Source organism: Sciurus vulgaris (assembly GCF_902686455.1).
Source record: "Sciurus vulgaris genome assembly, chromosome: 10".
Classification (NCBI taxonomy): domain Eukaryota; kingdom Metazoa; phylum Chordata; class Mammalia; order Rodentia; family Sciuridae; genus Sciurus; species Sciurus vulgaris.
This window is the reverse complement of record NC_136470.1, coordinates 74437970-74451440: the sequence shown is the minus strand read 5'-3', so window position 1 is coordinate 74451440 and position 13471 is coordinate 74437970. Positions and strand designations below refer to the sequence as shown.

Here is a 13471-nt window from a genome sequence, read left to right as displayed (position 1 = left end):
TTTCTTACAGCCACAGAGAGAATGTGATTTTATTTGCCATCACGAAACTTGATTCTTGTAACGAGATCTGAATTGAGATGAATTTGCCCTGTGCAGCCCTTAACTGGAGAGGCTAACCAACGTCATACCCATCCTGGCAGAAAACCCTTTGGTCTTAGTCTTGCAATGTATCCCTCTAGAGACAAGGCTGCATATTAGATGGGACCTATCACATCATGAATGGGAGCAAGTATGTGCATGCTGGTACCCTGAGCTCCCCTGTCACTTGGCTCCAACCTCAAAATCTTGTCTCGTGGGGACAAATGATGTATCTGGGAGGAGAAAGCCTTAACTCCCAAACCGTTTGCGTAAGTTTAATGAGTCCTAAGTGAGGTTTGGGAGGAGAAGTGGGGAAACTACATTTATACACAACTGTGAGTAAGCCATCTTCCTGCTGTCAGGGACTCAGATCTAGATCAAGAATATCTATTAGCTGGGCCCAAGGAACAGATTCTGTATGAATTATAATCCCACAACTCTAGCATGAATTCCCGCAACTCTTTACCAGGTCTGCTAGGACCCTGTCCTCTTTGTGATAAAGCAAAACAGGACATTCTCTGTCTCTGTTCTGGTGACTATAGTGGGTCTCTGAACAGGCATTGTTGGAAACGTGCTCTCTGCTGCTGTTGGAACTTTTATCAAGCTAGCCTGGAGGGGCCCCGCAGTTTGCTGGGAGTTGAGGATATAACCAAAAGGCATTAATATTTTAAATCTCCTAACGGCAAAACAAATACTTTATCACACTGCAATGCCTGTCTGAGCTTCTAGAGATGTATGAATGGTATATTTCATGAACTCTTGGTTCCCAGATTCACAGAGAATTTGGACCAAAACTTGATTTATTTTCAATGATCTCCTTATGTAAACTTGAGATATGGAAACCACACCAGAGGCGAGGTCCTTAACACTCTGAATGGAATCCAGGTTCCTTTCACCTGGTAGAGGCTGGGAGAGTAGTCTGAAGTTCCCATTTGACTTCCAGGGCACATTCTTGGGCACCCTGTTGGCTCCAAAGGAGGCATGAAGATTGGAGAGAGAATATCTTACCAGAGAGCTCCTGCCTGCTCCTAAATCCCCTTGCCTCTCTTTTGTGGTTCTGGAAATCAAATCCAGGGCTTTATGCATGCTAGGCATGTGCTCTACCACTGAGTTACACCCCAACCCTCCTAGATAAAACTAATCTTCCCACAGCCTTCATGCTTTTGGGGGGAACAGTAGTGAAGAGAGATTTCTAAAACCTTGTGTGTGCTTCTAGAAAAACCCTAATCCCTTCCTCTCCTCCAACACCCACAGCCTCATACCACAATCTGCCTTGAGACCATCTGGACTGATTTCATTATCCCTGTGTCCCTGATTGTGTCAGTCACCAGAATTCAGGTTCCCCCTCCCTTTGTCTTCTTCACGGCACTTCCTACCTCCATTTTCAGCTGTAATATGTGTTGCCACCTGGCATTTTATAGACTTCACCTATTCTTATTCCCACCAGAGTGTTAGTATCATGAGAGCAGAAATTTTTATCTGCCTTTTTTTTTTTTTTTGCGGGGGTGTTTTTGCTACCTAGAACAGTACCTGGTATATGGTGAGTATTTAACAACTATTTGTTGGATGAATAAATGAATGAACAAAATAGATACCCAACACTTCTCAAGAATCACTAATTATTAACAAAACCAATTGTCTTTTTTTTTTTTTTTTTTTTGGACAAATGAGCCCCTCATGTTAACCATTCTCATAGTCTCTTGATGGTTGTGGGACTCTTCAGAATCCAAGTCATTACACTACTTTGAACATAACCCTTGACACTCCTCCTTTGAATCTTTTACCAAAGAGATTGTAGCCAATGTCATATTGGTGCTCTTCTATCTCAGTCTTCCACACTCCCCACTCTACCACTCCCAGCATATTCTTTAATCAAGAATTTAATCTAGAATAAATCAGTTACCTAGATGTATAAGGTCTGTAGCATGATAGAAAACTGGCTGTGGTGATGGCCAAAGTATTCACATTTGCAACACCATGGTACAACACAATAGGTTGATAACCATCTCACTTTAATTTCTGAACCACTCACTCCTCAGAGACTGGCAATGCTGTGTTGATGGCACCTCCTAGATCTGTGCACCTATCTAGCCCTATAAGCAATCTTGCTGTGCCATTAGGCTGAGATGCCATCCCTTTTATTTTGCAATGCCAACCAATCAACCGGAAGCTGAAAGGCCCCCCTTTTTAATGACCTATTTTATCACCAAGTCTGCCTGTGTAGCCTTGCAAGGTGGATATACAGTACCTATGCCATCTGTGACTGCCTTTTAAAAATATATATTTTTTTATTTTAAATAAAAATATATTATTTATTTATTTTTATGTGGTGCTGAGGATTAAAATCAGTGCCTCACATGTGTGAGGTAAGGGCTCTACCACTGAGCCACAACCCCAGCTCAACTGCTTGGTTTTGAGGATTATGACCTATAGCTCTACTACAACTTTGTTGGTTGTATAGTTCCAGGAATACCAAAAAATAAAGTAATATGTCAGGATCTTCAATACCAAAGAACATAGGAAGAGTCTGAGAAGGGTAAAAAACCTTCCATTTCCATTGCTGATTTCTATCTGACAATGGAGAAACTCACTGTAGAAATCAATTTTATCACCAGCTCACTCCTCTCAGGGTCAAGATGCTCAAGCAAGTCCTCATGAATCTATGAGATAGAGAGCAATATGTAGACTGCCATATGTATAGGTCATACTCAGAGTGAGTGCCACACCAATAAAAGCTAAACTCTACTTCTATTTCATCTGTTCCAATCCCCACCTACCCTGGTATGTCCCTTTGTCCTGATGTATGCTCTAATCACCACGCAGAAGAATCCAGCATGGCCACACCCCAAAACTCCATATTATACTCAGGTACAAGGACCCTTAAAATGTCACAATCGATAGCCAACAGAATCCTTGGACATCCTTACAAATAGAGAAACACTCTTTATTTGACCATCCCAGAAAGGTAGACACATAGAAACTCCCTCCCCTTTCAGTGCTATTTCCGACCCTTTAAATTCTCCCTGTGGCTTCTACTATCCATGACCAAAATCACCTACAGTGGCTAGGGCTGGATGGTCTTAAATGCCACCAGGGCATCTTTGGTGGCCACTGATGAGTCTGGAGATAGCACTCACACTGCAGAAACTCCCCCCAGGGCAGGGCAGGTTTGCAGAATTGGTAGAGATAGGTTCCAAAGGACAGATGCACAAACCAGCTGCCTATCTTCCCTGAGCCTGACTTCAGATTCCACTGATCATCAAGACCAGCCTAAAGAATGATGTCAGAGGCTGGGCAGGCTCTTGAGCTGCTGTGATCATGAAAGCTGCTACATATTGAGATGGCCCAATGTCAAGAGAATGAAGGTGTGTTAGTGCTCACCAGAACAATAATCTTACGGTTTACTTCTGGCTGCACTTTCAGTTTTCTAAAGTTGTCTAGATTACAAATTTGGAATTGATCTGAAGGACTTACATCTTCATTAAATCTTTTCTAGTGGCCTTTGACACCTCTCCTGTGCACGTGTAGTTGTGTACACACACTGCACGTGCACACACAAATCTGCCATTGTTGGATCTTGGTCTGAATGCCCTCCGGTGGATTCGCTGGCACAGCCTGCGCTAGTTCACTCCTCTGCATTGCATGCGCTCTCCTCCAGCTCAACTTGTTCTTTTACATGGTCAGTCCCTGTGCCGCCACAGCTGGCATGAACTATTTTTTAAAAGGAATGCTTATTTCCATAGCACACTTTGGAGGCTAAAGCTCAGCAAACACACATTCACACTGGATCTTTCATCAATATGGGTTTCTAATCACCAAGCTCTATGACCCAGATATATTCAACTCTCCAAGGCCGTGTGTGGAATAGCTACAGCAGATGTTAAGTCCTAGACTGTTCTCTGCTTACCATGCTTGTGGGCTGCTGACACCTCTCTCTGCAGGTGCCCACAACCCAGGCTAGTGTTCCTTCCTCACCCCACCTTTCTCTCCCCCAGGCATATTTTCTTTCCTAATGGTACTTTTATTTTATGTTGAAGCTGAAAGAACTCATCAGTTAGTCTCTTTTGGGCATACTGTCAGTACAGAGAACGAAAATGGGGAGCAGTCCCCATGGGACTATTATCCTCATCTAGAATATACCGGAATGTTGATTATTCTATGGGATTTAGAGAGTGACTCTATCATATGATCTGTTCTTTGAGGATAGGATTATCTCTAATTCATTTTTGCAGGTTGTTCAGTGGCTCTTACAGTATCTGATGCATAGTAAGTGCTTAATAAATGTTTACTGAATAAATGAGTGGTCCCAGTGGACATATGGGAGGAAGAAGATGTAAGAATATCTGTGGGTTGGGAGACACATGAGGGAAGTTCTCGAAATTAAACTTCTAAAACCTTGAGCTCCTGGGATGGTCAAAGGCCATATGGAAGTTGAAGGGAGCCATCTCCTGGTGACCCACTGGGTCACTGTCTGTGAGATTCAATGGGAGACCCCACTATCTCACCACTGGTCAGTGCAAGAGTGGAAAAAATGACCAGAAGGACAAGTACTAGGGATTTTATCCTTTGCTTCCTTTTTGGAGGGAAAAGGGGAGAAAAGGGTATATTTTAATATCTGAGAATGTGATTTATCAGCCATCAAATTTAACAAAATCCACCCTCATTTTGCTGTGTGCTTTAGTGATACAGAAAACTTTCAATTATGTCTACTAATGGAATGGAAGTAATGGTACATATAATCAAGATGTCATTTCTCTTTGACTTGGGAAAGTATTATGTGTGCTTTTCCCCCAGCAGGTTTCCTTTCATAATGATTAGTTCTAGTTTGGGTTGATAATAAAATGAGTTAGCATTCTCTCTGCATAATACCTGGTAGGAGAAGAGGAAAAATGTGTTTATGGCAGAGGAAACTCATGCAGGGATGATACTTGCCAATGTCACGGATAACTTACTTGTGGTAAGTGGGGTTTGAACCCTGCAAAAGGCAAGGTGTGATTACATGTTCTGGATCTTAATGACCTGGGACAATGCCCAGGACAATGCTATTGCTGGTTATGAAGAGTGTTAAGGGAGGCAGAACACTGAACTAGGAGGCGACTAGGGTTCCTATACTTGATAGCCCAAGGGAGGCCACATAGTCTCTTTGCATCTCAATTCTCTTATCTATGAAATGTAACCATGACATCTGTTTTGTCTACCAAATAGTTCAACTGGTCGAGAGGTAGTAGGCAGAAGGGCTTGTGAAAGTTATGAAAACACAAAGCGTTGGCAAACAAGCAATGAAATACCTCAGCACTTCCTTTTTGGATCTGAACTCCTCAGTGCCTGGGGTCTTGGGCTGTGGCTTTTGAAACTTATTCTATTAAAAATTTTGTCCCATTTCTGAAGGATTCTGCTTTTCAAGCATGGCTGCTTTTATAATGTCCATGCATCCCAATCATTAAGCACATTCTTTCTCATGTGATAGTTTGATTTTTAACAGGAACTTTCTAGTTATAATTACTTAATCATTCTCAAAGTGTGGTCCCTGGGCCAGCAGATTTAGTATTACTTGAATACTAAATTTGTTAGAATTCAAATCTGTGTGTCCAACCCAGTCCTGTTGAATTGCAAACTCTGGAGTGGGGCCCAGCAATATGTTTTGACAAGCCCTCTAGGTAATTCCGATGCATACCCACATTTGGGAACCACTACTGTGACCCAAAGGAGAAAAAGGAAAGGTAAAAATTGGGCACTGGGACATGCTACAGGGGTTGGCTTGGGGATTTCTCAGATCACACTACGGAGCTGGTCTTAAAGTGACATGTTAAACCATGTTAAATTCACTGTTACACTTATAAAAGATGTATTTATAAGATTCAGTCACATATATGCATATTACACATAATATATATATATATGTATGCATTTTTATGTGTATATATGTTATGTATATAATGAATACTCAGTTTATCATTTTCTCAGGGAGATCTTTCTCCTGTCTTTTTTAAAAATGCATACTGAACTCTGGCATGCCCTACCTTCCTTCCTTATTTTTCTTTGTAGCATTTATCACCTTCTAATATGCTGTGTATTTACTTATTTATTCTATTTATTGTCCATTTCTCCCAGCAAGAAGGAATGCTCCCTGAGGACATTCTGTCTTATGTCACTGCTACATCCCTACCTCTGAGAACTGTGCCTGGCAGCTAGTATGCACTCAATATATATTTGTTGAATTAACAAGAATGAGCAACTGCTAGATCTGGAAGAAGGGAAAATACTGGGGTTGGATCGTAACACTGAAGCACCTGTATGTGTCCTTATCAAACAATGTTGCTTAATAGAGAAGCCCTGCTCCTTTCCCTTCCTGCTTTAGGCTCTCAGATAAATCTGTAAACAAGGCTTTGATCAGTGCCATCCTCAGGGATTTAGTTCACTGTACTGTTTATCATTTCAAAATGTACTCTCTTGGTTTTGCTAGAAGTGGGGATAGTGTCCTGATTGACTTTATGGCTGTAGGCTACCCCTTAACCTATGGTCTTAGGCATACTGCTTGAGCAAATAGCATCTCTGGATCTCAGCTGCATCTCAATGATCTCAAAATCCCTTCCAATTGTTATTAGACATTCATTTGTGTGTTACTTGATTAACGTCTGAATCTCTACTGGTAAGTTCCACGAGAACAGGGTCTGTTGGCTCACCTACTTCATAATTCCCAGCACTTGATGAATATATGCTAAGCAAACAAAATTCCTATGAAAACCAAATAGTGAATTCAGCCTCATCAGGCTGTGCTTTTTACAACCATGTCCCAGGAATGTGGATGTATGTTGTAAAAACCCTGACCTGAAAGAGCTCTCCACCACAGGGAAGAGCAGGAAGCTGGTCTGCATCTTGAGGGCACAGAGAAGCTGCACAGCTCACTGATATGAACGGTGGTGGGAGGTGTGCAAGGGTGAGCCTGGGAACCCAGGCCACCAGTTTGGTGGTTTGGAAAAGCAGGAATCTGGGGATGTCAGATGTGATCTACTATATTTTAGCTTCATGACTTTGTTCAAGTTATTTACTTCTCTCGGCCTTTTTATTTGGAAAATGAAGACAACACCACCTGCCTCTTTGGATGGTTGTGAAAATTAATAGGAGTATATCAAGTTTCCAGCATCTGGTGTGAGAAAAATGCTCAGGAAATGGAAGCCTCTGTGTCCCTCCCTCCTGAGGTCACGAGGTTTCTAATAACACCTTCCTGACGAAACAACTGACCTAAGTTGGTTAGCTCGTGGGAGTTCCCTAGTCAGTCTTGGCTGAAGGGACATAAGGATTGGGGTCAAAAGTGCTTCTGCAAATATCTACTTTTGGAAATATGTCAGTTTGCCTAATGAGATTTGTAACTTGTGATGGCTTGATATCAAAAGGTATGATTTTGAAAACAAGAATTCGTAATTATTATTTGAAGGTGCTGAAACCTATCACTGCACAGAACAAATCTGAACTTGGCCCTCTCTTTTTGGCTGCCTGTCTCTCCTCTCCTCACACATTGCTCCCTCACACTCCCTCCCTGGCAGAGTGAATTCTACTCCAGTTCCTGCCCTGCCCCCTCGGCTTCCCCCCACCACACTCATCTACATATGATCATCTTTATTCTGGAAAACAAATTCTGTTGCTAGGCAACTGGAAGACAAAATCACTGTGGTTCATATGATCCTTATTAGTGACTGCGATTGCAGTGGTGCCGCCATCACGCCAGACACATGCTCAATGCATCTGTCCCCAGCTTGACAGATCTTTCCGGAAAGTGGGATGGGGTAGATTCTTGGCAGAGATTAAGGGCCTCAGCACTCAACAGAAAGTATTTATAAATCACTGTATATCAAGAGCCTGCTTTAGAATCATTTTATTAGAACACATTCAAGAAAGTGACATACGGGGGGAAAAAAGACAGCAGCAATTCTCGGTCATGCAAATGCCCGTGTTAAGGTTCTCCATTGGATTTATATTCAAGTACAAATACAGTCCTTTCCTGAGCCAGGTGCAATTCCAGAGAATGACACTTTGCATTGAGCGCACGTATCCTTCGCAAAGTTCAGAACACTGAACAAGTCACAGCCTCACAATAAGATTGTGAGATACATGAAGTGTAAACTTTTAAGGACCCTTTGCCCTGCCCTCCCCTGTCACCCAGCCTGGGAAGGGAGCCCAACCTCAGGACCTCTTAGAAATGAGATTTAGTCTATTGAAAATAAAACAGTGGGCCTTAAAAAAAAGGTTAGAAAATGAGAAATATATATATATATATATATTTCATATATATATATGAAATGGAGTCATTTCTGCCTCTTGGCTTGGTGTGGGGTTCCCGTGAAACTCTGTTAGGGGTCGGGGTTCTCTCTCTTGGGTGTCATGGAAGACTTTAAAAAAATTTTTATTATGAAAAATTGCAAACATATACAAAAGTGGGAAGAATGGTATAATGAACCCATCATCTAGTTTCGACAGTTATCAACACGTGGCCAGTTTGTTTGATTTATATCTCACACTTCCCACCCACCCCCGCAAACAGGAGAATCTGAAGCAAATGGAGGCTGGAGTGTGGTCTCTGTCCTGGGAAGGGAGTGAGGGGAGGAGGAGCCAGAAAACATGACCCAACCCGGGGATGCTAAAGCAAGTAGAAATTTTGCTGGGGAAGTGGCTGCTGGCAACATAGTTAACCCTTGCCTTGTCTGCCATAAACCATCTCCCTTCCTCCCTCATTCTCATGACGTGGGGAGGCAAGCTAGATTAGAATGATGGTTTTCTCTTTTTTTTTTTTTTTTTTTTTTTTTTTTTAAGACTGGGAGCCACTGTTAATAGAAAAATTCCATCTGGAGAAAGACTCCAGAGACAGGTGCATCCCTCTAGTTAACCTGTCTACTCATGCTGCAGACCTTGGGCAGCAAGGGCCTGGGGATACCTGGTGTTCAGATTGGGAGTTGGGGAAGGAAATTGGGCCATGGGGCCTCTCACAGGTCCCTATTGCCCCACCATTTTAGGTTTTGGACAGAAGCTCAGCAACCTCAAATTGTACCCAGTAGAGAAGCAGGGAGGCCCGAAGGGTGACCCCATGGCCCAGGTGGGCAGATTTTACTTGGATCTTGTTGCCTTCTGAGCAAAGGCTGTACCCCACACCAGCCCTGTCAGAGCAGTCTCAAGAGAGGTGGGTGACTGGAGTCCTGGTGGGAGGTCCCAACGGCGCCACGGCTAACCCGGTGAGCTGCAGGGACAAGTCCCAGGCTGCGCGCTAAACGTAAGTGGAGAAAGGATCTCCAGGTCCCAGGTGCCACCGAGGAACAAGGTTGCCATCCTGTTAAGAAAAGGGCTGGGCTCTGTGATTTGCATATAACTTTGCAAAAATCTGCATGAGATCCCATAGCCCTTTATAGAAAACAGAGTTAAATCATCAGTGAAACCTGTGCATTTCTAGTAACTCAGTGCACAGAGTACAACCTGGAAACACCCAATTGTCCTTTCAGAAGAGGACATGGAGGAAGCAGAGCACTATTATAAGACATTCCTTGGTCTGAAGGTACAGAAGAAGCCAACCAGGCCCAGGATCCAGAGGAGGATCACTGGTTGGCCACTTTTGCTAACTTTATCAGAACTCAAATCCATACACTCTCAACCCTTAAATCCCTGTAGACCAGTCCTGCAGTGGCTTTCCAACATCCCAAACACACAAGCAGGAGTAGAGCCAGGAATAGTATAAATAGGAATGCATTAAAGAAGAATCCTAGAGGCAGTGATCAGTAGTATTTATTTCATACTTTTTTTATTAGATTTTCTTGTTTAAACTCTTTAAGGGCCCTTTGCCCTGCCAACAAGTCTTGCTAGAACTTTCAGTTGGGGGAAAAAAAAAACTGACAAAAGTTCACCCCTATATGTAGTAGATGTTTAGCAGTAATGGACTTAAAATTTATGATTTTAAGTGTTGGTAGGATCCATGACGTGACAATCTGTAATTTTTCTACAGCAGGTGGCTAGTTTGGGCAGACTACAAGTTGAATGAGGGAGGGAATTATTGAGTGGACAGGTGAGCAAGTGGGGACTATGTTGGAGACCTAACTTCCACATTCCAGGGTGGTTACACTATCTCTAACTGGGTTGTCTGCAGAATGAATGTTTCTCTGCAAAAATGACCCATCAAAGAACTTCTAGTACCACTGAAGGAGTGAGATATTCTAAATAGTAATGACTCTTAGCCAACAGAAAAGTTCATAATAAATTGGAGTACGATCTCATATTTGACCAGGGCTCAGCTCTATCATTTTTGACTGGGGCTCAATGCTATCATATTTGCTATACAGAAATGAGAAAATCAATTTGAAATTCTCTCAGTAAGAACTCCATCCAAGCAAAAACTGTTCATTATGTTAGAGAAAACACTTCAGCATCAAGTTGAATTGTAGTTATCCTGAGCTTTGAAGAAGGTAGGGGAAACTCAGGACTGAGATGGGAAATGAGATTCTGAAGAAAGTCAGGAGCTGTACACATACATGTGTAAAGTAAGTCATGGTCAAGGGAGCTGTGTGCCCACTGAGCTCACTTACATTAGGGGAAAAGGGGCTCAGAAATCTTAAATCATATCTTCCTTTATAAAATGTCACACTAACATGAACAAGGGAGGTGGCATTAATTGTCCCTCACACCATAATTTGCTGTCATTCCCAGGTTAGCTTACTATAAGATCTTTAGAATTTATGTGAATGTCAGAATTTAATAGTTTTATAAATATTGAATGACATCCTGCTCTTTATATAGTCATTAAAATTCTGAAAGAGACTAAAAATATTTTTGTCATTGTTAGTAGCTGAACATTTACTGAGTGTTTACGTGCGTCATTTCACATCACCTGCATTACAACCATGGCCCTCATTTTGCAGGCTGGAGCCTGGAGAGGTCCTGCCCAGGATCATATAAATGGCAAGTGCATGGGGCGGGGGTTGGGTGGGGTGAGTCATGAACTGAGTGAGGTTTGCTTGACTTCAAAGCTGTCCTTTACCCTGCTGTATCTTGACTCTTTTGAAGGAGAATCTATCTGCTAACCATTTGTGTATCTGTATGATGATTGATTCTAAAGGTCTTAGAAAGTATCCATTACATAAAGATCTTCCTGATGCCTAAGGACTTAACTTGAAGAGGTTTGGGTCACTTTATTACATGTATTCATTAGGTTTTATAGAATATTTCTTATACCCTTTGAAACCTCAAGTTGTGATGATCTCTGTGTACCTGCAATCTAATGATGGTTTGATGTAGGAAACATCCAAGAAACACCCCCATGTAGGTACACTGAACATTTGTTCCCTGAAACTCTGAAAAAGCACATACACATTACAAAGGAAGCCATGATTTTATATAGACCAGCTGGTATTTTAAAAGAGTAGTTAACACCAATGCCACGGTTTTGAACTTTAAAAATGATAGTCACTGATGACCTTATTGAGATGACTTTAAAAATCTGGCTTAATGCAAGGAACTGGTAGAAAAACTTAACTGGTACAACTTGTAGAAGTTTAAGTGGAAATGTGAAAAAGAGACCATTACAATTTTTTGGACATTCTAATGATCTTTCATATTTAGAAAACAGCTCTCAGTTTAGAATTCACACATTCAATCATTCTATATTGACTTTCTGATTTGTAGGACAGCATAGGGCCTAGGATCAGCTTTTTGAAATATCTCCTTGGTAATTCTAAAGGTCACCTGGTTTGGAATTCAGTGCAGACGCCTTTCCTTTGTCTCAACTACTCCACCCACAGAAAACCTGGTTTGTTGCATACGCAACTCAGCACATGCTGCCTAGAAGTCTTTGGCATTTCCCACAAGGAGTAAGAATCAGGGAGCACCAATTTATAAGACAGTGGCTTTTATTAACTAAACCACCCATGGCATTCTTTCTGGGGAGCTATGTTGAGAATCCCCCACTGCTCCCTATTTTTACTTAACATATTATAGGCCCCATCCTATAAATAGCTCCTCATAATAGAGCTTCCTAAGCTGTTTAGAGATGGTCTGCAGTCACTGGGTATATGGGAGACACCACTAGATGGGATCTAGACATGTGTTTGCTGCTCATTAGATGTCCAACAAGTTAAAATTCATCACAAACCAGGAATATACTTATTATATGATAGATTTATATTCTTTCTTGTTCCACAAAGAATTTGAGGCAGCTCTTTTGCAACAGACTTTTAAGTGGCTCTTCAATTGACTGTTTTCAATGTTTCAATCTCATAGACTAGGAAACCACTGAGGCAGGGATGTGCCTAAACCGCTACTCCTGTGGCTAAGACATGATAAGCAGCCTCTGCTAAATCCCTGACTCATGCCACATTCTGCAGGCACAAAAGACAGTGAACAAGTGATACATACAGTACACAGGACGTAGGCTGGTCTTGTTTTTTAAATTTACGTATGTTTCATTCAGTGGGGAAAATGAGAGAAGGCATATACTACTTGGACCAAAAATGTTGCACTTTATGATTCTGCCTGAATCACACAATGGTGTTCTTTACTGGGCTTGGCTGGTGGAAGGCAGTGAGTATAGGGGACCTCAAAACACCTGGGCTCAAACAGCTCTGCATCTTCTGGTTGTGTGACCCTGAGTAAGTTATTCACCTCTATGAGTGACACTGTTCCATAAAATCTGCCACCTGCAAAATGAGGAGAATGATACCTACCTTGAAGACTTGTTGGGAGGACTGAGAGTAAACATAAAACATTAGCTTCACCTTCACATTAGGGATTCAGTCAGAAAGACAGCTGCTGTCAGGCTTGCTCTGGATGGCTCCTGCAGGTGGCCGGTGTACTTTTCTCTGCCTGTCCAATTTCAGCAGTGACTTTTCAGGGAAAGGACTATATCTCTTCCTTTAGCTGGGGAGGGGAGTTTGTCCTTGGTTGGGGCTTTGTGTGCTGTGTTCCTCCATTACACAGAGGGAACTCTGCAAAGACCATATTAACTGGCTTACAGGACCCTTTCTCTACCTCAAGTTTCTAACCAGGGCCTAGATGGGAAAGTCTCCTTGATGGACTATCAAAATTAAAAACCGAGATACACAGCAGCAGAAATATTGAACAGAGCATAGAGAGAAGACATCGACATGGTGAAACATATTTTCGGATCAGCTCTTCCATGGACTGATGGTTTTGACTTGCTATTTGTTCTTTCATGTATCCTACTCTGCCTGAAGTTCTCCTTTGGGATCTAGACATGTGTTTGCCACTCATGCTGACCCCAGGGCTCTCCATCCTACTTCCTGTGAGGAGGTGGTGTGTAAGGAGTGACTGGCTCAGCAGCTCAGTGAAGATGAAGCAGGAATGTCTCAGTGGGGTGCAGAGATACACCCTCCTGTTAAGCTGGCTCCCCAGCAACAGGCCA

General features: G+C 42.2%; 1 protein-coding gene across 22 annotated transcripts in view; it reads right to left on the bottom strand.

Moving 5' to 3' along the window:
• KALRN (kalirin RhoGEF kinase) overlaps positions 1-13471 on the bottom strand; it is a 647130-nt gene that overhangs the window by 173076 nt on the left and 460583 nt on the right. For 2 of the 22 annotated variants that reach the window (XM_079156088.1, XM_079156090.1), the window contains exon 34: positions 7712-9397. The exons of 18 other annotated variants lie outside the window; for them this stretch is intronic. In XM_079156088.1, coding sequence (XP_079012214.1) covers positions 9335-9397 — 63 coding nt within the window. In that variant the 3' untranslated portion in view covers positions 7712-9334. Of the gene's footprint in view, positions 1-7711; positions 9398-13471 lie in introns of those variants that run through there. 2 more of the 22 variants (XM_079156089.1, XM_079156091.1) reach the window with 1 other exon arrangement.